The following is a 27712-nucleotide window of genomic DNA, read 5'->3' as shown; positions in this document are numbered from 1 at the left end:
ACTCCTCACCTCCACGTGCAGACTTGGTTTTCCCCTTTGGAGATGGGGTGAGTCTGAGCTGCCTCCAGTGCGAATACAAATTGGGTCTCAGAGCAGTTACCATCCCCTTGGCAAGCTGGCAGGCTCGTGTTAGGGCGTTGCAAATGGGAAGTTTAATTATCTCATTGATAGGAATCTTGCATATTGCAGGAGTAATTCCCGCCCCTTCCAGGCCTCTGTCTTGCAAGTCTTCTGCTGCCTGTCCCCCACATCCTCAGTCACTCTTCCTGTTTCTTCTTTTGTTTCCCTATTTGCATCTCAGTCTCTCCCCCATCTCTGACCATTCCACTCTCCCCTCTGTCTCTCTCTTCTTTTCCTCTGTCTCTGTCTCTGTTACCCTCCTTCTGTCACCTCCTCTTGCTTACTTTCTCTGGACTGATGGCAGCCTCTCTTCCTGGACAGATCATCTAATTGAAATGGAGCACTCCAGAGAATGTTAATAGGAAAGGCAGCATTAATTAGCTAGCGCTAGCATAATTAGCTTCCTCCTCTCACTGCCTAGCATCTAACTGGATAATGAGTCTCTCTCTGTCCAGAGGGCAGGCAGGACAAGAGGGACAGGCCATGTCAGGGATGCCGGAAAGCCTCCTCTCTTTGGGCCACCCCGCTGGAGTCCTTGGGTTGCCCAGCCCTGCCCTCTTCTGCCAGGCCCTCCTGCTGCTGCACTCAAGTCTCTGGGAGGCAGATGCCCGGCCCCTGCCCATGCCCAAAGGTTTGATGTTGCTGGAGTTGCATATTAAGTGGCCTGAGCCTGACAAACAGTGGCTGCAGCTGCAGCACCCCATAGAGGGGGTGGGAAGCTACTGAGGGTTCTCCAGGAGTGCTGTGACAGGCACCTAGCCCTGGCACAGTTCCTGGGTAATGGCTGAACATGTTACAGTCCCCAGCGGGGAGCAAGGAAATCTGCTTATGTGACGGATAACTAACGTACTACACAGACTGCAGAGTACTTCCCACCTTTGACTCCACAGTCGTACGAGGCAGCAATGGCCACTTCTATTTTATAGATGAGGACTCTGAAGTTCAGGGAGGCTCGCTGCCTTGCTGATACTCATACTGCCAGGACCCAAATCGGGGTCTGCCTGATTCCAAAGATCATGCTCTTTCCCTTGCACCCTGATACCTCCTAGAGGTACTTTACAGCTGTTCATTAAATAAGAGTGATTGCAGTGGAGTCACATCTTACATTGGGCCTGAGTTCTAAAGTCAGAGGATGCAGCAAACATTAGAAAATGGTGTGGTCAATTTTTTTTTTAAATCCTTCCTCCCAGGAGAAACATCTTTTCTGTTTGCAATTGTTCTGCGATTTTCCTTTTTTCTGTGGCCTTGAAAGCCAAGACCCAAAAGGGAGAGGTGATGGGCAAATAACAGGAATTTTCTTTGTGTTTTTTGCAGGTGGTTAAATTCAGTTGTGTTGATGCATGCTTGATGCAATTCCATTGCAGTATTAGTATTTGGTTATCAGTGGACGGGGTTGGTACCTAGGGCTGGGTGAACTGCACCACAGGGCACCTTCCCCTCCCTATCTCTCTAGCCTGCTGACCCTCTCCTTCTCCTGCAGGCTATGGACATGGAGGATGACCCCTTGCTGCAGGATGTGTGGCTAGAGGGGCAGGAGGAAGAAGAAGCAACGGGTGAAGCCTTTCCAGGGGCCCAGAAGCCAGGGCCCCAACTTGGGGCAGGAGGGCAGTGTTGCTGGCGGCACTGGCCCCTGCCTTCCCGGCCCCCAGCCTCAGGCTTCTGGAGTACCCTGGGCTGGGCCTTCACCAATCCCTGCTGTGCTGGGCTGGTGCTCTTCCTGGGCTGCAGCATTCCCATGGCCCTGTCAGCCTTCATGTTCCTTTACTACCCACCCCTGGACATTGACATCTCCTACAACGCCTTTGAAATCCGCAACCATGAGGCCTCGCAGCGTTTTGACGCCCTCACCCTGGCACTCAAGTCCCAGTTTGGATCCTGGGGGCGGAACCGGCGTGACTTGGCCGACTTCACCTCCGAGACGCTTCAGCGCCTTATCTCAGAACAGCTGCAGCAGCTGCATCTCGGCAACCGCTCGTGGCAAGCCTCCCGAGCCCCGCGTGTCATCCCCGCGGCCTCACTCCGCGGCCCAGGCCTATTCCGGGACACTTCAGCGGCCCAAAAGCCCACAGCCAATCGGAGCGGGCGACTTCGGCGTGAGATTCCGCCCCTGGAGGATCTGGCAGCCAACCAGAGTGAAGACCCACGAAACCAGCGGCTGAACAAGAATGGGTGGCACCCGCCCAGCATCCCGCACCCCGCGGCAGCTGCGGCCAATCAGAGCCGTGCCCACCGAGGCGCCTCCCGCTGGGACTACTCGCATGCGTATGTGAGTGCTAACACCCAGACGCACGCGCACTGGCGCATCGAGCTCATCTTCCTGGCGCGCGGCGATGCAGAGCGCAACATTTTCACCAGTGAGCGGCTGGTCACGATCCATGAGATCGAGCGCAAGATCATGGACCACCCAGGCTTCCGGGAGTTCTGCTGGAAGCCCCACGAGGTGCTCAAGGACCTGCCGCTGGGTTCCTACTCCTACTGCTCGCCTCCCAGCTCGCTCATGACCTACTTTTTTCCCACCGAGAGGGGCGGCAAGATCTACTATGACGGCATGGGCCAGGACCTGGCAGACATCCGGGGTGAGCCGCCGGGATGGTAGGGTGGGGCGTAGGTCCTGGTTTTATACAGCTCTTTATGGAGATTTGGCCCAGGCCCAGGCCCAGTCAGTCTGGAGCTGAGTCCTGGGCATAGCTGGAGGGCAAGGTGAAAAGGACTGGGCTGAGGTGCGAGGTGAGCGTGAGAGCGAACCAAAGAGGGAAGCTTGGATGCAGACCCAGGTGAAGGATAGTGTGGGTTCTGCTGTGGTCAGAGGTAGAAAAAGCGTGGAGTGGGGCTCGGGTGTGAGGCTGGTTAGAGAAAGGCCAGGATGTGGTTACAGAGAACCAGAAATCTGGCCAGAGGAAGACAGGAGAAAGATTGGGATTCAAGAAGACTGAGGTAGGGTTCGTTTTAGGTAAATTAGGAATGGGGCTTGAGGAAGGGTGGGGCAGGCTCAGAGAGAGGTTGTGGGACCTGGGGTGGAGTTTTGGTGGATGTGGACAGGGGGGAATCCTGGGAGGCAGGGCTGCAATAAGACTGGATGACCTTGAGGGAGGGTTGGTGGGAGTTGACCAGCTGAACTCTTGAGGCCCCCACCTCTGTCCTTGCAGGCTCCCTGGAGCTGGCCATGACTCACCCTGAGTTCTACTGGTATGTGGATGAGGGCCTCTCTGCAGACAATCTGAAGAGCTCTCTCCTGCGCAGTGAGATCCTGTTTGGAGCACCCCTGCCCAACTACTACTCAGTGGATGACCGCTGGGAGGAACAACGGGCTAAGTTTCAGAGCTTCGTGGTCACCTACGTGGCCATGCTGGCCAAGCAGTCTACCAGGTAGGAAGTCCAGCTACATCCTATGTGTGCATACCCATGTGTGTCTCAGGAAAGGCCTGCATTAGGACAGGACATTGATTTCCAATTGCCTCTTACTCTTAAACCCCATACCCCTTTCCCTATTATCTTTTCCTTTGGACGTCTTTCTTTCCAAATCAGGGCAGAGCCAAGTACATCTTTGCAGTCACTCTGACAAATAGAAGTCCCCTTTGCTTGATCAGTGCTATGGTTAGTCAACATGACAGCTTTGGGCCAGGTAGGAAATCTCAGACTCTGCCCTGGAGGTTTTGGATATTGATTTTCTCCTGAGATGGTGCTCGAGGTCTTTCTGGAAAGAGTATTGGCCAGGGAATAAGGAGTTCCCCACTGTATTAGTCAGGGTTCTCAAGAGAGATGGAACCAGTAGGATAGATAGAGAGAGGGATATGTGAGAGGGGATTTATTAGGGGAATTGCCTCATGCAATTATGGAGGCTAAGTCCCATGACACACCATCTGCAAACTGGAGACCTTTGGATGTTGGTACTCTGGCTCAGTCCAAATTTGAAGGCCTCAGAACTAGGGAAACTAATGGTGTAATTCTTGGTTCGAGACCAAAGGCCTGAGGACCCCAGGGACTGCTGGCGTAAGTCCTGGAGTCCGAAGGCCAGAGAGCCCAGAGTTTTGACGTCCAGGGGCAGGAGAAGAGTGTCTCAGCTCCAGTGGGGAAAGAGAGAGAGAGAGGAAATCACCTTTCTGCCCTTTTTGTTCTGTCCTGGGCCCCAGCCAATTGGACAGTGCCCACCCTGGCCACTGACACACATGCCAGTCTCCTCTGGGAAAACCCACACAGACACACCCAGAGGCAATGCCTTATGAGTTCTCTCTGTATTTCTTAATTCAGTCACAATGATACCTAAAATTAACCACACTTCCTGCCTCTAATACCCAGGGAGGCAATGGACAAGTTACTTCACTTCTCTGGGTGTCAGTGTTCCTATCGTTAAAATGGATAACATGATTCTGGCTGCCCTCTGGAGTCACTAAGAAGAGATGAGCTAACAGATGTGATGGTGCTTTGGGGTGGAAGGTGCTTTGGGATGGTGTGCCCCAGAGTACAACTGGGTCCCTCCCCACCAGAACAGAGCAGCAGTCCTTCTGGGCAATAACTGCAGTGCTTGCCCAGTCCCCACCCTGATAAACCAGTCCCAGGCACAGGAGGAATCCTTCTGCCCAAAATACCCTCATTCCTTCCACTGCTCATCCTTTATATTGAGCAACTGCTGGAATAATCAGAGCTAATGTTTATTGAGCACTTACTCTGTGCCACACACTGTTCAAAACCCTTTATACATACCAGCTCATTTAATTCTCACACCAACCCAATGAGGTGGGTGCTGTTATGATTATCTCCGTTTTATAGTTGAGGAAACTGAAACACAGCAATTAGGTAAGTCGTCCACAATTTTAAAGCTTATCAGTAGTGGAATGAGAGTCAAATCCCGACCTCACCCTTTGTGTTTTTGTGCCAGTTACTGCACTGGGAGCCTTCTCCCTGACTTACTTCTTTGTCAGGCAAGCTCCTATTCATCTATTAAGATCCAACTTGGGCAACATTAGCCAAAGGCTGGACTAAATGCCCACTACCTGCTATGATTTGGATATGCTTTGTCCTCCCTAAAACTCAGTGCAGCTGTGTTGAGAGGTGGGGCCTAGTGGAAGATGTTTGGGTCATGGGGGTGGATCCCTCATAAATAGATTAATGCCATCTTGTGGGAGTGAGCTAGTTCTCACTCGAGGGAACAGATTAGTTCCCAAGAGAGCGGGTTGTTATAAAGTGAGGTTCCTCCTCTTGTTTGGTCTCTTTTGCCTGTTCCCCCTTTGACCTTCCTCCGTGTTACAATGCAGCACAAAAGCCTTCACCAGAAGCCAATGCCATGCCATTGAACTTCCCAGCCTGCAGAACAATGAACTAAATAAACCTCTTTTCTTTGTAAATTACCCAGTCTCAGGTATTCTGTTATAGTAACATAAATCAGACTAAGATGCTACCTGTTTCCATAGTCCCCTTTCTTCTCCCTAAGGGAGGCAGGAAAGAGCATACACAGACTTTGGAGTCAGATAATATCTTGGGTCCTGTCCCAGTTATTCAAATTATTGTGAGTTCTAGCGAGCTATTTCACCCCTCTGAGCTACAATTTTATCACAGTGCTTCTCACTCTGTCTTTTAATTGTAACTCACAGTGCATTCCTCCAATCAACAACATCAGCATCACCTGGGGCTTGTTAGAAATGCAGACTCTCAAGTTCTCTCCCAGGCCTGCAGTATTTTCAGGTGATTTCTTTGCATATTTAAGTTTGAGAGAGGTCTGGTTTAATTATCCGTCTCTATAGAATGTGAGTTTATTGAAGACTGGGATTGTTTCCGGTTCAGTTTCTATGGGCCGAGCCCCAGCACAAGGCCAGGTACCCCTTAGTAAGGATTTGTTAGGGGAGTGAATGAATAAATGAATGGAGATGCCTCAAGGAAAGGTACTTGGCTGCATTGGAAAACTATGAGAGGTGCTGACTATAGAAGGACCTTCATGGTTTTAGATACCAGTATTAACTCTGCCCAGATGTTTAGCTGCTGAGGCAAATCCCCTGCCCTTAGGGAAGAAGCCACTCTTTTCTGTTTCCTCCCATTAGAGCATCACAGCAGTGGTGACAATCCTGTAGACTTTAGTGCTTTTGGGTGAACAAAATTCTTAAAATTACTCTATTTTTGGTTACCCAAGAGAAGGTAACATGTACCTTGACTTATAACAGAATAATATAAATGATCACTTTTATTGCTTTTAATACTGGAATCTTAGAATGTGTTCACTGCATTTATTGAGCTTCAATTTTTTGCATTTATGTTGCATGCATTTTAATTCTTAATACTTAAGCCTCATAAGACTGTTCTTTTATATTTATTCACATATTTACCTTTTCTGTTGGTGTTCATTACTTTGTATAATGTCATGTTTCCCTCTGGGATCATTTTCCTTGTGTCTAAAGAACTCTAGCATTTCTTTCAGTACAGGTTTGCTGGTGATAGATTCTCTGTTTTGTTTGCCTAGTAGACATCTTTATTTTACTTTCATTTTTGAAGCATTTTTGCTGGTATAGAATTACAAATGGGCAGTTATTTTCTTTTAATACTTTACCTGAAGATGTCACTCCATTGTCTTCTGACTTCCATCATTTCTGTAGAAAAGTAGGCTGTAAATCTTTTTTGTTGCACCATTAAAAATTCTCTTTTTTCTGCTTTTGAGATTTCTTTGTCTTTGTTTTCACCAGTCTTACTGTGACGTATCTTGGTGTGTTTTCTTTGCGTTTGTTCTGTTTGGGAACACAGAGCTTCGTGAAGCTGTAGGTTGATGACCGTAATCAGTTTTAAGAATGTTCTAGCTATTATCTCTTCAGATTTGCTTCTATCTTGTTCTCTGTTTCCTCTTTTTTGCACTCTGATTACACAAATGTTAGATCTTTTCACTGAGCCCCATATGTTTTCAATGCTTTTTTTCTGTTTTTTTTTTTTTTCCTTCTTTTTTTTTTTTTTTTTTTTTTTTTTTTTTTTGAGGCGGAGTCTCGCTCTGTCGCCCGGACTGGAGTGCAGTGGCCCGATCTCAGCTCACTGCAAGCTCCGCCTCCCGGGTTTGCGCCATTCTCCCGCCTCAGCCTCCCGAGTAGCTGGGACTACAGGCGCCCGCCACCTCGCCCGGCTAGTTTTTTTTTGTATTTTTAGTAGAGACGGGGTTTCACTGTGTTAGCCAGGATGGTCTCGATCTCCTGACCTCGTGATCCGCCCGTCTCGGCCTCCCAAAGTGCTGGGATTACAGGCTTGAGCCACCGCGCCCGGCCTTTTTTTTTTCCTTCTATGCTTTGGTTTAGATATTCTTGTTCACTGATCCTGCTTTCTATTTATTGTCTCTAGTCTGCCATTTAATGTCTATTGAGTTTTTAATGTTATTGTTCTGTTTTCCCTTTTTGAGAATTTCCGTTTGAATCTGTTATAGATCTAAATCACTGGTGCAATTATTTTATTCATCATTAGTTATTTTGTCCACATAATCCTCTCTGTTCTTAAACATATTAATTATAGTGTTTTAAACTTTTAATATTAACCTGCAGATTTGTTTCTGTAGTCTGTTCTTTCACTTGGTTTAGGATCATGTGTTCCTGCCTTTGGGTATACCTGGTGATTTTTGTTTTTTTATTTTTATCTTTTTGAGACAAGGTGTCACTCTGTCATTAAGGCTGAAGTGCTGTGGCATGATCACAGCTCACTGCAGCCTGAAACTCCTGGGCTCAGGTAATCCTCCCATCTCAGCCTCCTGAGTAACTAAGTCTACAGGCATGTGCCACCATGCCCAGCTAGTTTTTTGTTTTTGTTTTTGTTTTGAGACAGTGTTTGACTATGTTGCCCAGACTGGGTCTCAAACTCCTGGCCTCAAGTGGTCCTCCCACCTTGGCCTCTCAAAGTGTAACTTTTATTAAGTGATGAACATTATGTGAAAAACACACACACACAGAGGTCCATATGATGTTATTTCTTCCAGAGAGAATTTTTCCTTCACTTCAGAAGTCACATAGAGTCGTGGCTGATCACCTTAAGCAGGCAGTGACCACACTGAGAGTTGAGGATGGTTTGCAATCCTGGAAAGTCTCAGTCTACCTCTAGTTTGCCCTAGATTCTCTAGGATTTTCAACTGAGAGCTTGGTGTATTCTGCAGAGTCCTTTGCCTGGATAGGTTCCAAACTCTAATCTTTTATCTCTCAAAGCTGCTAAAAAAATCAGAACAAAGACAAAAATTCCACTCTGCTTTTTCTGAGGCTTTCTGCTTAGGTTTTTTGGCTTCAGGCCCCACACAGCCCCAGTCTCCTGCAGAAGTGCTAAGGGAAAACCTGGCCATGTGTTCTGCTGATCTGCAAGTGTCTGCCCAAAGCTCTGCTAGCTTATCTGACTCCCAGCCAAGTTTTTCAGCCTTCTGCCCATGTTTAGAATCAGCAAATGCCTCCAGGGTAAAAATGGCTGTAGAAGGGCAGCTTACCTTTCCTAGGTTCTTTCCTTTCTGCAGTCTTAGCCCTCTAGTTCTGATTACTTCAGCAACTCTCTACTGTCATCACAGATAGTTTCTGAATTTTAGTGGACATTTTAGTAGTTTTAGGTAAGGATACTGGTCTTCCATGAGCTATTTCTTTCAACTTGAGAGTAAAAGTATGGGCCTATGTCTTTTTATAATCAGCATCTAGCACAGGATCAAGAATCTAGAAGATACTCTATAAATGCTTTTCAAATTAGTGTGTGAATGAATAAATGATTGATTTTCTACTCTAATGAAAGGATAGTTAACCTATTTAATTCAACAAAGTAGATAATCCAGAGATCCTTTCAACTTGGCTTTTAAAAGTCCTGTTTACATTTTTAACAGCTTTATTGAGGCATAATTGACATACAACCAACTGCACATACTTTACAATTTGATTAGTTTTGACATGTGTGTATACACTGGGAAACCCCCACCACCATCAAGACAGTGAACACTAGCAGGGTACCATAGTTCATGCCTATATTCCCAGCTATTTGGAAGGCTGAGGCAGGAGGATCCTTGAGGCCAGGAGTTTAAGACCAGCCAGGGAAACAGCAAGACCCTGTCTCTAAAAGCACACAAAAATTAGCCTGTAGTCCTCGCTACTTTGGAGGCTGAGGTGGGAGGATCCCTTGAGCCGAGGAGTTCGAGGCTGCAGTGGACTATGATTGTGCTACCGCACTGTAGCCTGGGTGGCAGAGCAAGACCCTCTCTCTTAAAAAAAAAAAAGAATTGTCAAATTTGTTGGTATAAAATGATTTATAATATTTCCCTATGATGTCACCTTCTGTGTGTCTTCTTTTTTTTTTCATGATCAGTCTGGCTAGAAGCTTATCAATTTTATTGATCTCAAAGAACTCGCTTTTGGTTTCATTGATTTTCTTTTCTTTTTTTTTTTCTTTTTTTTTTTGGAGATGGAGTCTTGCTGTATTGCCCAGGCTGGAGGGCAGTGGCTGGATTTCAGCTCACTGCAAGCTCCGCCTCCCGGGTTCATGCCATTCTCCTGCCTCAGCCTCCCGAGTAGCTGGGACTACAGGTGCCTGCCACCTCGCCCGGCTAGTTTTTTGTATTTTTTAGTAGAGACGGGGTTTCACCGTTTTAGCCAGGATGGTCTCGATCTCCTGACTTCGTGATCCACCCGTCTCAGCCTCCCAAAGTGCTGGGATTACAGGCTTGAGCCACTGCGCCCGGCCAATTTTCTTTTCTAAGAATTAGATTTATTTATTTTTATTTTTGATTTTCATGAGCACATAGTAGGGGTATATATTTATGGGGTACATGAGATGTTTTGAAAGAGGCATGCAATATGAGGTAAGCACATCAGTGGAGAATAGGCTCTCCATCCCCTCAAGCATTTATCCTTCGAGTTACAAACTCTTAAGTTATTTTAAAATGTACAATTAACTTATTATTGACTGTAGTTACCCTATTGTGCTACCCATTTCATTTATTTTCTCCATTGCTTTTCTGTTTTCTATTTCCTTGATTTCTGCTCTGATCTTTGTGATTTTTTTTCTTTGGATTATGTTACATTTCATTTTCTCTTGTACGACTTTCTTAAAGTAGAAGCTAAGGCCATTGATTTGAAACTTCTTTCCTAATAGAGGTGTTTAATGCTATAAAATTCCCCTTAAGTATGACTATTTTAGCACATTTCAAAATTTTGATATGTTATTTTCATTTCATTCAGTTCAAAATACTTTCTATTTTTCCTTTTGATCTCTTCTTTGACCCATGTATAACTTAAGAGTGTCTTATTTAGTTTTCAAATATTTGGGAATTTTTCAGGCTTTTTATTGCTGATTTTTAGTTTAATTTCATGATGGTTAGAGAACATACTCTGTATGATGTAAGTTCTTTTAAATTTATTGAGTCTTGTTTTATGGTCCAGTACATGGTCTTTCTTGCTGAATGTTCCCTGTATACTTGAAAAAAAAAGTTCTGTTTTTGCGTGAAATGTCCTGTAAGTCTCAATTAAATCAAGTTCATTGATTGTGTTGTTCATGGTCTTCTATATCCTTACTGATTTTCTGTCTAATTTTTCTAGCAACATTGAGAGAGAGATTGAAACGTCTATTTACAATCGGCGAGTTGTCTATTTCTTTTTTCAGTTCTGTTAGTTTTTACTTCATGTATTTTAAAGCTCTGTTATTAACTATAAAAACATTTAGGATTGTAGTTTTGATGATCATTTTGAAATTATCTTCTTTGCCCCTAGTTATATTCTTTCCTCTGAAATTTACTTTATTTTTTATTAATATAATGAATCCAGCTTATTTTTTGATTCATGTTAGCATGGTATATCATTTTCTATCCCTTTGCTTTTATCCTATTTGTGTCTTTATATTTAAAGTGGGTTTCTTGTAGTCAGCTAGGTCTTGACTTTTTTAAAGGTCTCTGGGTGGCTCACGCCTGTAATCCCAGCATTTTGGGAGGCTGAGGCAGGTGGATCACGAGGTCAGAAGATCGAGACCAACCTGGCTAACAGTGAAACCCCGTCTCACTAAAAAATACAAATAATTAGCCCGGCGTAGTGGTGGGCACCTGTAGTCCCAGCTACTCGGCAGCTGAGGCGGGGGAATGGCGTGAACCCGGGAGGCGGAGCTTGCAGTGAGCTGAGATCGCGCCACTGCACTCCAGCCTGGGCGACAGAGCGAGACTCCATCTCAAAAATAAATAAATAAATAAATAAATAAATAAATAAATAAATAAATATCTCTGATACTTTATCCCTTTTACTTGGGGTGTTTAAGCCATTTATAGTTAATGCAATTATTAATATGGTTAGACTTAAGTATATTTTATTCTATTTGTCCCATATGCTCTGTTTCCCGTTTCCTGTATTTTGCCTCTTTTGAAGTAATTGAATGTTTTTTATGATTCTATTTTATCTCCTTTGTTGGCTTTTATGCTGTAACTCTTTTAGTAGTTGCTTTACAGTTTATAGTATACATCTTTAAATTATCACAGTGTATCTTCAAATGATATATCGTTTCATATGTAGTATAAGAGCTTTATAACAATATACTACTATTTCTTCCCTCCTAGCCTTTATGTTATTGTGGTTATGCATTTTATTTTAATGTATATTATAAACCCCACACTACATTATTTTTGTTTAAACTGTCAATTATCTTTTAAAGAGATTTGAATAAATAATAAGAAAATTTTATGTATTTGTTTATGTCATTACCATTTTCGTTGCTTTTTGTTTCTTTGTATAGATCCATATTTCCATCTGTTACCATTTTCCTTCTTCCTAAGGACTTCCTTTAACCTCTCTCTTAGGCTTAGCAGAGTGACTAACACCTGTAATCCCACTTTGGGAGACCAAAGTGGAAAGATTGCTTGAGGCCAGGGGTTCAAGACCAGCCTGGGCAACATAATGAGACCCAATCTGTATTAGTTCCTTTTCACACTGCTGATAAAGACATACCTGAAACTGGGAGAAAAAAAAGAGATTTAATTGGACTTACAGTTCCACATGGCTGGGGAGGACTCAGAATTATGGCAGGAGGCAAACGGCACTTCTTAGATGGTGACAATAAGAGAAAATGAGGAAAAAGCAAAAGCAGAAACACCTGATAAACCCATCAGATCTTGTCAGACTTATTCACTACCATGAGAACAGCACGGTAAAGACCAGCCCCCATGATTCAATTACCTCCTCTTGGGTCCCCCCAACAACACATGAGAATTCTGGGAGATGCAATTCAAGTTGAGATTTAGGTGGGGACACAGACATATCATTCCACTCTGGCCCCTCCAAATCTCATGTCCTCACATTTTAAAATCAGTCGTGCCTTCCCAGCATTCTCCAAAGTCTTAACTCATTTCAGCATTAACCCAAAAGTCCACAGTCCAAAGTCTCATCTAAGGCAAGGCAAGTCCCTTCTGCCTATAAGCCTGTAAAATCAAAAGCAAGCTAGTTACTTCCTAGATACAATGGGAGTACAGGTATTGGGTAAATACAACCGTTCCAAATGGGAGAAATTGGCCAAAACAAAGGGGTTACAGGGCCCATGCAAGTCCGAAATCCAGCGGGGCAGTCAGATTTTAAAGCTCCAAAATGAACTCCATTGACTCCAGGTCTCACATCCTCACATCCAGGTCACACTGATGCAAGAGGTGGGTTTCCATGGTCTTGGGCAGCTCTGCCACTGTGGCTTTGCAGGGTACAGCCTCCCTCCTGGGTGCTTTCATGGGCTGGCATTGAGTATCTGAGGCTTTTCCAGGCACATGGTGCAAGCTGTCAGTGGATCTACAATTCTGGGGTCTGGAGGCCAGTGGCCTTCTTCTCACAGCTCTACTACGCAGTGGCCCAGTAGGGACTCGTTGTGAGGACTCCGACCCCACATTTCCCTTCCATACTCCCCTAGCAGAGGTTCTCCATCAGGGCTCCACCCCTGCAGCAAACTTTTATCTGGGCATCCAGGCGTTTCCATATATCTTCTGAAATGTAGGTGGAGGTTCCCAGATCTCAATTCTTGACTTCTTTGCACCCACAGGCTCAACACCACGTGGAAGCTGCCAAAGCTTGGGGCTTCCACTCTCTGAAGCCACAGATTGAGCTGTACATTGGTCCCTTTCGGCCACAGCTGGAGTGGCTGGGACAAAGGGCACCAAGTCCCTAGGCTGCACACAGCATGGGGACCCTGCGCCTGGCCCAGGAAGCCACTTCTTCCTCCTGGGCCTCCAGGCCTGTGATGGGAGGGGCTGCCATGACATTCTCTGAAATTCTCCATGTCAGAGAATGTTAATCCCCATGGTCTTGGGGATTAACATTAGGCTCCTTGCTACTTATGCAAATTTCTGCAGCTGGCTTGAATTTCTCCCCCAGAAAATGGGTTTTTCTTTTCTATTGCATAGCCAGGCTGCAAATTTTCCAAACTTCTATGCTCTGCTTCCCTTATAAAACTGAATGCCTTTAACAGCACCCACGTCACATCTCGAATGCTTTGCTGCTCAGAAATTTCTTCTGCCAGATACCCTAAATCATCTCTCTCAAGTTCAAAGTTCCACAGATCTCTAGGGCAGGGGCAAAATGCTGCCAGTCACTTTGCTAAAACATAACAAGAGTCACCTTTGCTCCAGTTCCCAACAAATTCCTCCTCTCCATCTGTGACCACCTCAGCCTGAATTTTATTGTCCATATCGCTATCAGCATTTCACACAAAGCCATTCAACAAGTCTCTAGGAAGTTCCAAACTTCCCTACATTTTCCTATCTTCTTCTGAGCCCTCCAAACTGTTCCAGTCTCTGCCTGTTACCCAGTTCCAAAGTTGCTTCCACATTTTCAGGCATCTTTTCAGCAGAGCCCCATTCTGCTGGTACCAGTTTACTGTATTAGTCCGTTTTCACGCTGCTGATAAAGACATAACTGAAACTGAGAACAAAAAGAGGTTTCATTGGACTTACAGTTCCACATGGCTGGGAAGGACTCAGAATCATGGCAGGAGGCAAAAGGCACTTCTTACATGGGGACAGCAAGAGAAAATGAGGAAAAAGCAAAAGCAGAAACCCCTGATAAACCCATCAGATCTCATGAGACTTATTCACTATCATGAGAATAGCATGGGAAAAACCAGCCCCTATGATTCAATTACCTGCCCCTGGGTCCCTCCCACGACACTCGGGAATTCTGGGAGATACAATTCAAGTTGAGATTTGGGTGGGGACACAGCTAAACGCTATTACCATCTCTACTAAAAAATAAAAAATTGGCCAGGCATGGTGGCATGCATCTGTAGTCTAGCTACTCAGGAGGCTGAGGTGGAAGGATTGTTTGAGACCAGGAGTTAGAGGCTATAGTGAGCTATGATCATGCCATTGCACTCCAGCCTGGGTGACAAAGTGAGACCCTGACTCAAAAAAAAACATTTAAATCTCTTTTAGTGCAGGTATACTGGAGATGAATTATTTCAGTTTTTGTCTATCTAAAAAATGTGTTTTATTTTGCCTTTGTTTTTGAAATGTATTTTTGCTGGGTGTAGAATCCTGGGCTGACTTTCTTCCCACTGTCTGCAAAGGATGTTGCTCCCCTGCCTTCTCATGTGCCCCATTTTTAATGGGAAGTCTGCTGTCAGCCTTGTCTTTGTTCCTCTGTGTCTTTTTCTCAGGCTGCTTTTTAAGATTTTATTTTGGTCACTATTTTTTAGCAACTTGGTTATGATGTGCATTGTAGTTTTTTGTGCTTGGGGTTCATTGCTGAAGCTTCTTGTGTCAGTGGGTGTATCGTTTTCATCAAGTTTGGAAAATTTTCAGCCTCCTTTGGGGAGTCCAATAACCCATATTTTAGGCTGCACTGAGGACTGGAAACTCTCAAAGCACTAAACCAGGGTAAGCATAGGACTCATTTTGTTTCTCGTCTCTCAGGGATCATCCTTGCCTTGTTTCATGCATTTTCTCACATTTTTGTTCCAGTGAGAAGATAAATATGGACTCCATCTTGTTACTCCATCTTGGCCAGAAGCAGATGTCACTTATGTTTGTATTTTAAGACACAGTTCGACCAGCCTGGTTATGTTATTTTTTTTTTAATTAAAAATAACTTGTGTTAAGCACACATTGAATAGCAGTGTAAAACTGAATATCTAGCAGCCAGTTTGAATTTAGAATTTGGCCATAGATGTGGAGAATTGGAAGATGACATAGAGCTGATTATAACTGATCATGATCTACGTAGAGCAATGGTTCTCAACCTTGACCCTACATTTGAATCACCTGAGAGAGTTAAAGAGTACTGATGATTAGACCCACCTCAGCAGTTCTGGTCTAATTTGTCTGAAGCCTGGCCTGGACATCAGGATAATTGGAAGCCCCCAGGTGATTTTGATGTCCAGCGGAGGTACAGAGTCACAGGTGAAGTGGACAGCTCCTGATCCTCCTCCACATGTTCACAGCCATTTCTAACCCTCTTCCTGTTGTTCTTCTCTCCACGTCCTCCTTTCCCCCAGCAAAGTCCAGGTTCTCTATGGGGGCACAGACCTGTTTGACTATGAAGTGCGCAGGACATTCAACAATGACATGCTCCTGGCCTTCATCAGCAGCAGCTGCATCGCTGCCCTGGTCTACATCCTCACCTCCTGCTCAGGTAGGGCTTCTCTCAAGCCAGCCCCCTTCTCCCCTCCCAGGGTGCTCCTGTCTGCCCAGAGCCTGCCTTCTCAAGAATGCCGCAATACTCTTGAACCCAGCATGTCAGAGCTGAGGACACAGGGATATGCAAATAAATCATCTTTCAACCCCAAGCACACAGACTGAGGCCTGGAGGCAGGTTGGGCTATACCAGCCTGGGTCACACCCTCTACCCTGGGCCCCTGCACAGTTGGACCTTTTGCCTGTTGACCGTCTGTCTCCTGTTGATAGCCTTGTGTTGGGGAGCCTGGGGTATTGTATTCCTTTGTGGATTACTTTGTAGCCTATTTTGGGTCCCAAGTCAACAGCCCTCTGCCCCCGATCACTTTTTCACCTCCGCGTGCTGCTAGTTGGTAGCGTGGACACTAGCTGCTGCTTACTCCTGTGTGTATACAGTAAGCACACTCTACTGCCCAAGCAGACAAACAATGGTAATACTTTCCAAAATGGGAAAGACATTCATTCATCCATGCAACAGATATTTACTGGGCACCAAACTATGTGCCAGATGCTGTAAGGTGCCAGGGATCCAGACACAGTTCCTAGCCCCAGGTCATATGTGATGTTCATAAGGCTCTTGAGGTAAAGTCTGCAAAGAGGAGGACAGCCTGACCTACTCAGGGATGGCTCCATCTGCCACTTGGGCCTCCTGTCCGGTGCCCTCTTTGGGCGTGGAAAACTGAGAATTGGCCTTGTGCCTGTGCTGGGAACAGAGTCGTGAATAGTGCCCAGGGTTGGGGGGAAGAGACAGGACCCAGCTGAGGTCAGGGACTCTAATGGGGCTTGTGTCCCATGAGGGTCCCCCCACCTTCTCCCTCGTGCCTCTTACCCTGCCCAGTGTTCCTGTCCTTCTTCGGGATTGCCAGCATTGGTCTCAGCTGCCTGGTGGCCCTCTTCCTGTACCACGTGGTCTTTGGTATCCAGTACTTGGGCATCCTGAATGGAGTGGCCGCCTTCGTGATCGTGGGCATTGGTGAGTCGCCTCTGTTGCCATGGCAGTGCACTCCCACATGGGAAGTCTGCCGCATCCCCTTTCTCCCTGGATACAAAGCCTGGCTTTCCTGGGGGCTCTACACAGCTCCTGCTGAGGCCTAGAGCCTTGGAGTGCAGGGTTAGAATGTGGGTGGTGGGCCAGGTGCGGTGACTCACTCCTGTAATCCCAGCACTTTGGGAGGCCGAGGTGGGTGGATCACAAGGTCAGGAGATCGAGACCATCCTGGCTAACATGGTGAAATCCCGTCTCTACTCAAAATACAAAAAAAAAAAAAATGTAGCCGGGCGTGGTGGCAGGCGCCTGTAGTTCAGCTGCTTGGGAAGCTGAGGCAAGAGAATGGTGTGAACCTGGGAGGCGGAGCTTGCAATGAGCCAAGATCGCGCCACTGCACTCCAGCCTGGGCGACTGAGCAAGACTCCAGCTCAAAAACAAACAAACAAAAAGAATCTGGGCAGATCCTTGGCATAGGGTGAGTGGAGAGAGCAGGAAGGTTTGCTGGATGGAAGTGAGGATGGTGGGAAGTAGGCCCAGGAAGTATGGGAAGGAGGCCAGGATGTGGGAGAAGGTACCTAGCTCTGGGTGAGGTTGGGGCCAAGGAGTGTAGTGGGTGGAGCTTGAACTCTTGGTGGGAGGAGCTAGTCAGAGGGGTCTCTCCACACTCTAAGCTGAGAAGCAGGACTCCTGCAGCCTGACCTCCCAGGAGGCCACTTAGACTTGGTCTAGGGCCAGGTTGGACCTGATCCTGGAGACAGCAGAATGATCCTGAGCCTGGCCCGGGACTCCCTCCCACAGGTGTGGACGACGTCTTTGTGTTCATCAACACCTACCGCCAGGCCACCCACCTGGAAGACCCACAGCTGCGCATGATCCACACCGTCCAAACTGCAGGCAAGGCCACCTTCTTCACCTCCCTGACCACGGCCGCCGCCTACGCAGCTAACGTCTTCTCCCAGGTGCGGACCTGCCCTCCATTCCTCCCACCCGCCCATGCATACCTAGCCCCTGGTCTCTGCTCTTCCCACCACCGCTTGAGTGGCCATATAGCCTTCACCCCAAGGTACTTGCCTCATCTCTAGAGTTCATTTTTGTCACGAATCACCCATTACCCAAACTTAACAAGTGTGAATGTTATAATAATCCAGACAGCATTTATTAGGGATCCTCAGTAGTAGTAATCCAGCCTCCACCCTGGAGGACATTTGGCAGTTTCCAAAGCTCTTTCTCATTTAATCTTCATTACCATGGTAATTGACAAAGGTACCATTACCATCCTATTTTCCAAAAAAAAACTTGACCCTTGAGAGGTAAAGTGGCTTCTTCAGGATCACACAGCAGGTAAGTGAGAAGCCTGACCAAGTCCACGGCCAGTCCCGCTCTGCCTGCTTCTGGCTGTGTTTTCCTTCCTCGCGCTGACTTCCTCTTGCTGCCTCTGAGTGGGGCTTAGGAGAAGGCATTGAGCCCAGGCTGGGTTCTTGGTGTGGGAAGACAGTGAATTGGCCCAAGTCTTTGAGAGACTTTACGACCTGAGCTGAGTAGCCCCTCTGGAACCCAGCAGATGCTTTAGGATTATCCAGGTCCTTCTAGAGAATCACTTCTGGAGGGTAGGCAGAGCTGGGTTCAGCTTCTGCTGTGTGACCTTGGGCAGGCTGCGTGACCTCTCTGAGCCTCGCTTTCCTCATGTGTGGATTATCCAGAGACTGAGATGCGAGGATGATGGTGAAAGTGTTTCACAGAGTGCAGGCTGCTCTGTTGGTGGTTACAGCTTCCTTCCAACTAGCACCTCCCTGTGTGGTCCCTGTCGTACTTCTGGAACATACCCATTGCTCCTAGTCCCCAGGGTCCCTGCCTCCTTCATGTGGCAGAATTCTGTCCCTCCCCGCCCCACCACTAGCACATGGCTTGGTCTAACGGGATGTGTCTTCCTCTGTCCCCTATTCATTCGCGTAATGACAGCTACTGACCACTGCCTCTGTGCCAGGCACTGTTCCAGGCAGTGGGCTGCAGATAGACAAGAGCCTCCACTCAAGGTGTGGATCCTTCCTGTGCTGCTGTATCCCCTGATACCAGCCCTTGGTGTCACCACCAGCGAGGCTGGTGGTTGGCATCCTGGCAGCCTGGGCCTCCTCCTATTGCCTCAGTCTGGGCCGGATCTGGGATCCTGAGTGTCTCTGGCTGCAGGGGGGCACCCAGGCCCACTGACTGCAGGTCCAACCAGCCCTACATCCCTCTCTTCCTTTCCATCACCAGATCCCAGCCGTCCACGACTTTGGCCTGTTCATGTCTCTCATCGTGTCCTGCTGCTGGCTGGCTGTGCTTGTCACCATGCCTGCAGCCCTGGGCCTCTGGAGCCTCTACCTGGCACCGCTGGAGAGCTCCTGCCAGACCAGGTAAGTCGGGCGGGGCCTCTTCCCAAGCAAGGTATCCACAACAGGCCTCTGTGAGCCACTCAGCGCACCACCCTCTCTTCCAGAAGCCTTCTGTATGCCCAGTCCTGTGCCAGGCAGGGAACAGGAAAGGAGAAGATACTTCCGTCCAATAATTGCAATTTGGGGTCACCAGTGTCACCAGGAAATGAGCAAAGCACTTTTGTCCAAGACTGATGACATCACCATTCACTTCCCAAAGAACCCTGGGAGCTGGGTTCTCTTGCTGTGCCCATTCTACAGATGAGAAAACAATGGCTCAGGGAGGTTGGGCAGCTTTTTCAAGGTCACCCATTTAGTAGGCAGTAGAGCCTGGATTTAAACCAAAGAACTCTGCCTCCAGATCCCACACTCTTAGCCACCATGTTGAGTGTCCTCAGGTTCTCGTCTGTAGATGTAGTGAGCCGTGTGCAGAGTTGAACAGGTCAGTTCAGAGTTGCTGCTGGAGGTTTAGGGGGAAAGGTCTTGTGGGCCTGGTGGTTGGGAAGAGGGAGGGGGATGGTGGTGGAGTTGAATCAGGCCTGGGTGGCTGCCCGGGGCTGGGAGGATGGAGGGGCTCTGGGCTTGGAACAGCGCCCACTCATTGTGATAAAGGCCTTGGCCAGTGGTGGTCAGCAATGTCCACTTGCCCATGGTGAGCCCCGGAGGGGCTGGAGGGAGAGAAGGGCCCAGCGAGGAGCTTAGACTTGGGCCTGAGACGGACTCCTCAGCTCTCCCCACTCACATCCTCTCCCTTCAGGACTCTGCTGTGGTGGTGCGGGTTGGCACTGCACACAGGTGCCCTGGCAGAGACACTGTTCTCTGTACCATGGGCGCTCAGATTTGACTGTTTTCCATGACAGTTTCATGTCATAGAAGCAGCGTCGTGGGGAAAAGGCACCTTTTTCTGATCTCTACAGAGATACCAAATAAGCCTCCCCTCTGCCCCCCGCCCCACCTGGGGCTGTCTCCCCAGTGGTCCTGTTGGGTGCAGTCATCTTCCCAGTCAGTCAGACGTGGGCTTCAAGCCTCACCTCCTCCCTCGGCAGCCGTGGAACCCTGGGCAGGTGACTTCACCTCTGCATCTCAGTTTCCTTTTCTATGAAACAGCTGTGATCCCTGTGTGTGAGTCTCACGAGGATTAAGTGAGATAATCCACGCAGATGCTCCCAGCTCACTGCTGGCACATGGCAGTGGTATTAGCCACACACACAGCGCTCGTGTCAGCCATAAGGATTATTCTGGTGCCCAGTCCCTAGGGTGAGCTGTGTCTCTCATGTGTTCACTCCAGCTGAGACCTCGGCCACGCAGCTACACTCTCAGCCCTGCCCTGCTCCCTCCTCCTGGCTCCCCTGAGTATTAAGTTGGTGGCAGAGCCCCTGGGCCACACAGCAGCAGAGGAATGAGTCCCCTGATTTGATCACTTTAGTGCCTGGGCCACTATGTGTTGTCATCCCCTCTTGCTGGGTAATGTCTGCTGTCACCATTTGTCTCTCTGGAGGAAGACTGGCACCTGAGGGCCCTGGGGTAGACGGTACTAGAAAGAAACCAGGTGACCAGCTCCCAGAAGTCTGGGGTGCTCATCCTGTGTGTGATGTTAGCAGCACTGTGATACCTGGGTTCATCTGATCCTCAGGGCCCTGCCCCACCCTCCCTGGGTACCCAGGACCCTCTGGCTCACCGCTCTCCCCTACTCTTTCCACAGCTGCCACCAGAATTGCGGCCGCAAGAGCTCCCTGCACTTCCCCGGAGACGTGTTTGCTGCTCCTGAGCAGGTTGGAGGCAGCCCCACCCAGGGTCCCATACCCTACCTGGATGATGACATCCCCTTGCTGGAGGTCGAGGAAGAGCCAGGTGAGAGCTAGCATAGGCCTGCCCTGCTGACCCCAGCGAGACCCAGCGCTGCCTCTGCCCGGGGAGTAACACTTGATAAGTTGGTCCTGAGACTGGGGACTGGACAAGATGGCCTGCGGGCTTCCTCACCAGGCATCTGGGCTTCCCTGGAAGCGAGCATGGACCACAGTGGGCTTTGACTCAGGCTTTGACGGGCTACTGCTCTGCCCTGGCAGTGTCACTGGAGCTGGGAGACGTGTCCCTGGTGTCTGTGTCCCCCGAGGGTCTGCAGCCAGCCTCCAACACGGGCAGCCGCGGCCAGCTCATTGTGCAGCTGCAGGAGCTGCTGCACCACTGGGTCCTGTGGTCAGCCGTCAAGAGCCGCTGGGTGATTGTGGGTAAGTGGGCCCTCTGCCCCTCTCCCTGTCTCGCAGCTCCACCCCCAAAACACACAGGAACTGGGAGCCCACCCCCTCTCGCAGATGCCCCAGGGTCAGAGGCCTGGGCTGGGGTCTCTCCCTCTCCGACCCCCCGGCTCCTTCCTGTGCAGAATGAAGCTGGTCACGGCAGCTGTTGCTCAATGGCCCCTGCTGTGTGCCAGCCACTCACACTGGGCAGTAGCACAGAGCATGCCACGCATGGGCCCTGGAGTTAGACCCACTTGAGTCTGAGTCCCAGTTTGGCCGAGTCCTAGCTGTGTGAATTTGGCTATTCCAGTCTGTTTAGCACTCAGTTCCTATTCTGTAATTGAGGACGAGAACGGTGGCTAGGAAGGCAGCTGTAGTTGGAGAGTATATATAAAGACCTCAGCCCAGCACGTGGCACGTAGTAAATGCTCCATGAATGTTAAGTGCTATTATTATTGTCATCTTCAACAGGATTTCAGAGTTGTGTGAGATCAAGTAGTGCACCAGCTCTTTATAAACTACGAGGTACTCTTAGGTGGCGGCCGCTTCTTGTCCAGCAGTGTTAGATTATAGCTTATAGTCAAACCCCACAGGACACCACAAAGCAACTGATCCCTGGCCCTGGAGGACCATCCCCAGTAAGCTTTGCCCACGGGCTGGCATGCAGGGACTTCCCCCACGCCCTTAGGACACCCCCACACCTCCACCACAACCAGAGCAGCTGTCTCCCCGGCACTTGGGAGCCCCACTGGGAATGGACCAGCTGGGTCCAGCCCCGCCTGGTGTAGCGCCATCTCCTCACAGGGCTGTTCGTCTCCATCCTCATCCTGTCCCTGGTGTTCGCCAGCCGGCTCCGCCCTGCCAGTCGGGCCCCGCTCCTTTTCCGGCCTGATACCAACATCCAGGTGCTGCTGGACCTCAAGTACAACCTGAGTGCCGAGGGCATCTCCTGCATCACCTGTTCAGGTGAGGCTTCCAGCCAGGCTGTCCCCGGCCCGCTCAGGTGTCCAGGTCCCAAAGGCTGTTGGTCTGAGAGATGCAGGATCCTGGCTCCCCATCAATGCCTGACCTCAGGCAAATCCCACTCACTGCTGAGCCCCCGTGTTCCCACAGTTCATTTAACAGATGCTTGCTGGGTGCCTGCTGGATGCCGGCTCTGGGGAGGTACAGTGGGCAGGCGGCACAGGCTTCCCAAGCTCAGGGAGCTCATATTCCAGCTCTAGAGACTAGTCACTGTAATAGTAGATCTGAGCTTTGATGGAGGAAGACTAGGGTGTCTTAGAGGCCCACATCATGGAAGGCTTCCTGGAGGAAGTAACGTCTAGGCCAAAACTCACAAGAATGGGAAGGAGTTAGCCAGGCTGGGAGGGGAGAGGAGAGAAGAGGAGGAGTTAACCAGGTAGGGAGGGGAGAAGAGGGAAGGGGTGGGGTTAGCCAGGCTGGGAGAGGAAAGGAGGGAAGAGGAGAGGTTAGCCATGTGAGGAGGGGAGAGGAGAGAAGGGGTTAGCCAGGCTGGGAGGGAGAGGAGGGAAGAGGAGAAGTTAGCCAGGTGAGGAGGGGAGAGGAGAGAAGAGGAGGGGTTAGCCAGGTGAGGAGGGGAGAGGCGGGAAGGGGTTAGCCAGGCTGGGAGGGAGAGGAGGGAAGAGGAGAAGTTAGCCAGGTGAGGAGGGGAGAGGAGAGAAGAGGAAGGGTTAGCCAGGTGAGGAGGGGAGAGGAGGGAAGGGGTTAGCCAGGCTGGGAGGGGAGAGGGAGGAAGAGGAGAGGTTAGCCTGGTGAGGAGGGGAGAGGAGGGAAGGGGTGGGGTTAGCCAGGCAGGGAGGGGAGAGGAGGGAGGAGTCTAGGCAGAGGAGAGCAGCAGAGGTGGGAAAGACCAAGGCCACATTTGAGAGAGGCAGTTGCAGGAGCTAGGCTGGCCCAGTGGACTGGGATAGGGCAGGTGGGCTGAAGTGAGGGGTCTGGATTTTATTCTGATTGTCACTGGAAACTAGTCACGTGGTTTAAGTGGAGAAGTGGGGTGATGGAGTCTCCCAGGTGCTGTGTGGAGGTGGATTGGGGCACTGGGGTGGAAGCTGGCTGGGAGGCTGGGTAGGAGGCTGGTGGGGTATTCTAGAGGAGAGTTGGTGGCGCTGGGACCAGCATGCTGACAGCAGCGGTGGTGGAGTCAAGAGGTTTTTAGGAGGCGGTTTCCACAGGACTTGGTGACGGAGTGAGAGTTGGGAATGAGCCAGGAGGGAAGATAGAGATGGCTCCTTGATTTTGAGGTAGCTGGCCCAGGCCGCATTTTACAGAGGGGGAGCAGGGTAGGGGCAGGCAAAGTCAACCCAAGGTCATCTGACTTTGCCAGGGCAGTTAGAAACCAAATGAGAAGATGCCTGGGTGAGTGCTTCCAGCTCACAGGAGCAGATCTGCTGCCTGCTGTAATTGCCTTTATTTAATTAGGGCGGTGCTGAGATTAACCTAGCCTTCCCCTTGGCAATGGCGGCCAAATGTGTGATAATCCACTGCAGCTCCGAGAGGCGCCGGAAGAGCCCCTCGCACCTCGGAGCCAGCCCCGGCCACGTCCCCAGCTCCTTTCCCCAACTGCCAGTACGTGGCATTGCTCCTGATCATCACTGCCACCACAGGTCTCCTGCCTGCCCAAAGGGCCTGCTCCCCTTCCACAGATGGACAAACCCCAAAGCTCCCTGACAACATCTGGGGCCAGGACCAGGCCAGAGCCCACCCAGAACCCCAGCCAGAGCCCAGCCAGAGCCCAGCCAGAGCCCAGCCAGGACCCCAGCCAGAGCCCAGCCAGAGCCCAGCCAGGACCCCAGCCAGAGCCCAGCCAGAGCCCAGCTAGGACCCCAGCCAGCACCCCAGCCACAGCCCAGCCAGGACCCTAGCCAGCACCCCAACCAGCACCCCAGCCAGGACCCCAGCCACAGCCCAGCCAGGACCCCAACCACAGCCCAGCCAGCACCCTAGCCACAGCCCAGCCGGGACCCCAGCCACAGCCCAGCCAGGACCCCAGCCAGACCCCAGCCAGACTCTAGCCAGAGCCCAGCCAGGACCCCAGCCAGAGCCCAGCCAGGACCCCAGCCAGAGTCCAGCCAGGACCCCAGCCAGAGCCCAGCCAGGACCCCAGCCAGCACCCCAGCCACAGCCCAGCCAGGACCCCAGCCAGAGTCCAGCCAGCACCCCAGCCACAGCCCAGCCAGGACCCTAGCCAGCACCCCAGCCAGGACCCCAGCCACAGCCCAGTCAGGACCCCAACCACAGCCCAGCCTGAGCCCAGCCAGGACCCCAGCCAGACCCCAGCCAGCACCCCAGCCCAGGACCCCAGCCACAGCCCAGCCAGCACCCTAGCCACAGCCCAGCCAGACCCCAGCCAGGACCCCAGCCAGACTCCAGCCAGACCCCAGCCAGTACCCCAGCCAGGACCCCAGCCAGAACCCCAGCCAGAGTCCAGCCAGACTCTAGCCAGACTCCAGCCAGACCCCAGCCAGGACCCCAGCCAGGACCCCAGCCAGAGCCCAGCCAGGACCCAAGCCACAGCCCAGCCAGGACCCCAGCCAGAGCCCAGCCCCTGCTCCCTGTACCTCTTCCTCTGAGAACTGCCTCTTGGAGAGACCCCTTCAGAGTGCAGCAGAGTGCTTCAGCTTTACAAGGGGCAGGCAAGGCCAGACCCCAATGGGGCGGCAAGTCCCTCTCTGGGCAGGTCCCTTCACCTCTGCTTTCCACTCCATCAAGTGGGGTTCATGGGAACAGCCTCAGGATGGCTGTGAGGGTTAAAACTTTGAAGGTGCAGTTCTCTCATTTCTAATTTTAAAAACCCAAAGGGCTAACACACAACGCTTGAAGCAAAACGGGCATATATGTCTCCCAACATGTCTGCCAGCTGATGACCTTGGGTCACCCTAACAGTCACTCCTGTTAATTGGATGCAGAGGATGTGATGTCCCACCCCCAAGGGAAGTGTGGCATCATCCCTACCCGACAGAGGAGGCAGAGTGGCACAGAGAGGGTGAGCAGGGGGCAGAGTGGCACAGAGAGGGTGAGCGGGGGCAGAGTGGCACAGAGAGGGTGAGCAGGGGGCAGAGTGGCACAGAGAGGGTGAGCAGGGGGCAGAGTGGCACAGAGAGGGTGAGCAGGGGGCAGAGTGGCAAAGAGAGGGTGAGCAGGGGGCAGAGTGGCACAGAGAGGGTGAGCAGGGGGCAGAGTGGCACAGAGAGGGTGAGCAGGGGGCAGAGTGGCACAGAGAGGGTGAGCAGGGGGCAGAGTGGCACAGAGAGGGTGAGCAGGGGGCAGAGTGGCACAGAGAGGGTGAGCAGGGGGCAGAGTGGCACAGAGAGGGTGAGCAGGGGGCAGAGTGGCACAGAGAGGGTGAGCAGGGGGAGAGTGGCACAGAGAGGGTGAGCAGGGGGCAGAGTGGCACAGAGAGGGTGAGCAGGGGGCAGAGTGGCACAGAGAGGGTGAGCAGGGGGCAGAGTGGCACAGAGGGTGAGCAGGGGGCAGAGTGGCACAGAGAGGGTGAGCAGGGGGAGAGTGGCACAGAGAGGGTGAGCAGGGGGCAGAGTGGCACAGAGAGGGTGAGCAGGGAGCGTTTCAGTGGTTTTCTCTGGGCAGGCTGATGGTGCCTTTCTCTGGGCCTAAAATTCCTAAAAGTTTGGTATTTGATTTTGTAAAAGTTCTTCCTAGTTTCTTACCCCCACACACCCACCCCCTCCAGTCCCTGGGCCCCAGTTCCTGAGACTGTGTCAGATCCCAGCCTCTTGCCTCTGCCCATCGGGCCCAGCCCGGGATGCCCTGCTGTCCTGCTGTCCTTGACGTGGCGTTGTGGGGCAGGTCTGTTCCAGGAGAAGCCCCACAGCCTACAGAACAACATCCGGACGTCCCTGGAGAAGAAGAGGCGAGGCTCGGGGGTTCCCTGGGCCAGCCGGCCTGAGGCCACCCTGCAGGGTGAGCACTGGGGGTGGAGGGTGAGGAAATCCTCCCTGGTGCTAGGGTTGGGGGCCCTGTAAGGGGAGCAGATAAAATTCCTTCTAGATTCTCCTTCAAGATGGACGTTGTGTGTTCCTGGTCACTGCAGAGGAGCTGGGGATGGGGGGTGAATTTGGGGCCCTCACCTGCCATCCCGCCAGGACAGTAGGCTCCTGTGACACCCTGGGCTGTGGTGCCCCCCAAGCCCTCCCTGTGCACCAAAGCCATCCTGAGTGTCCAGGGGCAGAGGCAGGCGTCCCAGGCCCCGAACACTGGCTTATCCCTGCTGGAGTTTCCCTCAGAGGTGGGTGCTGAGACAAGTGTACTGGGGGAATGAATCCCCCATCAGGCAGCTCTGTCTGTCCCTGTCACCCTATGGCACTGTCACCACCTCTGTCCTACCACTGTCACTCCCAGCACCAGCCCTGAACCATCACTGGCACACCTTCACCAGGATGCCTTTCATCACTGTCACCTCTGCTATCTGGGCCACCCTATCGCAGTGACTGCCACCTCCCCCACCATCCCTCCCATCCCATCCCTGTGCCCACCAGCTCCCCCACCATCCCTCCCACCCCATCCCTGTGCCCACCACCTCCCCCACCATCCCTCCCACCCCATCCCTGTGCCCACCACCTCCCCCACCATCACTGCTACCCCATCCTGTGCCCACCACCTCCCCCACCATCCCTCCCACCCCATCTCTGCCCACCACCTCCCCCACCATCCCTCCCACCCCATCCCTGTGCCCACCACCTCCCCCCACCATCCCTGCTGCCCCCCATCCTATGCCCACCACCTCCCCCACCATCCCTCCCACCCCATCCCTGTGCCCACCCACCTCCCCAACCATCCCTCCCATCCCATCCCTGTGCCCACCAGCTCCCCCCCCTCCCTCCCACCCCATCCCTGTGCCCCACCACCTACCCCCACCATCCCTCCCACCCCATCCCTGTGCCCACCCCTTCCCCACCATCCCTGCTACCCCATCCGTGCACGCAACTCCCCCACCATCCCTCCCACCCCATTCCTGTTCCCCACCACCCTCCCCCACCATCCCTCCCACCCCATCTCCTGTGCCCACCAACCTCCGCCACCATCCCTCCCTCCCATCCCTGTGCCCACCACCTCCACCCACCATCCCTCCCATCCCCATCCCTGTTGCCCACCACCTCCCCCACCCATCCCTCCCACCCATCCCTGTGCCCACACACCTCCCCACCATCCCTCCCATACCATCCATGTTGCCACCACCTCCCCCACCATCCCTCCCACCCATCCCGGTGCCCGACCACTCCCCCACCATCCCTCCACATCCCATCCCTGTGGCCCACCACCTCCCCCACCATCCCTCCCACCCCATCCCTGTGCCTACCACCTCCCCCACCATCCCTCCCACCCC

The 27712-nt window shown here is 51.1% G+C and overlaps 1 protein-coding gene across 1 annotated transcript in view; it reads left to right on the top strand.

Annotated features, from left to right (window-relative positions):
• DISP3 (dispatched RND transporter family member 3) overlaps positions 1-27712 on the top strand; it is a 58657-nt gene that overhangs the window by 18652 nt on the left and 12293 nt on the right. The window contains exons 2-11 of the mRNA XM_010353518.2: positions 1601-2696; positions 3267-3486; positions 15538-15674; positions 16554-16688; positions 17502-17662; positions 18957-19096; positions 20817-20965; positions 21181-21342; positions 22156-22317; positions 26176-26289. Of these exons, the coding sequence (XP_010351820.1) occupies positions 1604-2696; positions 3267-3486; positions 15538-15674; positions 16554-16688; positions 17502-17662; positions 18957-19096; positions 20817-20965; positions 21181-21342; positions 22156-22317; positions 26176-26289 (2473 nt within the window). The 5' untranslated portion in view covers positions 1601-1603. The remainder of the gene's footprint in view (positions 1-1600; positions 2697-3266; positions 3487-15537; positions 15675-16553; positions 16689-17501; positions 17663-18956; positions 19097-20816; positions 20966-21180; positions 21343-22155; positions 22318-26175; positions 26290-27712) is intronic.

Source organism: Rhinopithecus roxellana, chromosome 12 (genome assembly GCF_007565055.1).
Source record: "Rhinopithecus roxellana isolate Shanxi Qingling chromosome 12, ASM756505v1, whole genome shotgun sequence".
NCBI classification, from domain to species: Eukaryota; Metazoa; Chordata; class Mammalia; order Primates; family Cercopithecidae; genus Rhinopithecus; species Rhinopithecus roxellana.
This window is presented reverse-complemented; position numbering and strand designations above follow the sequence as displayed.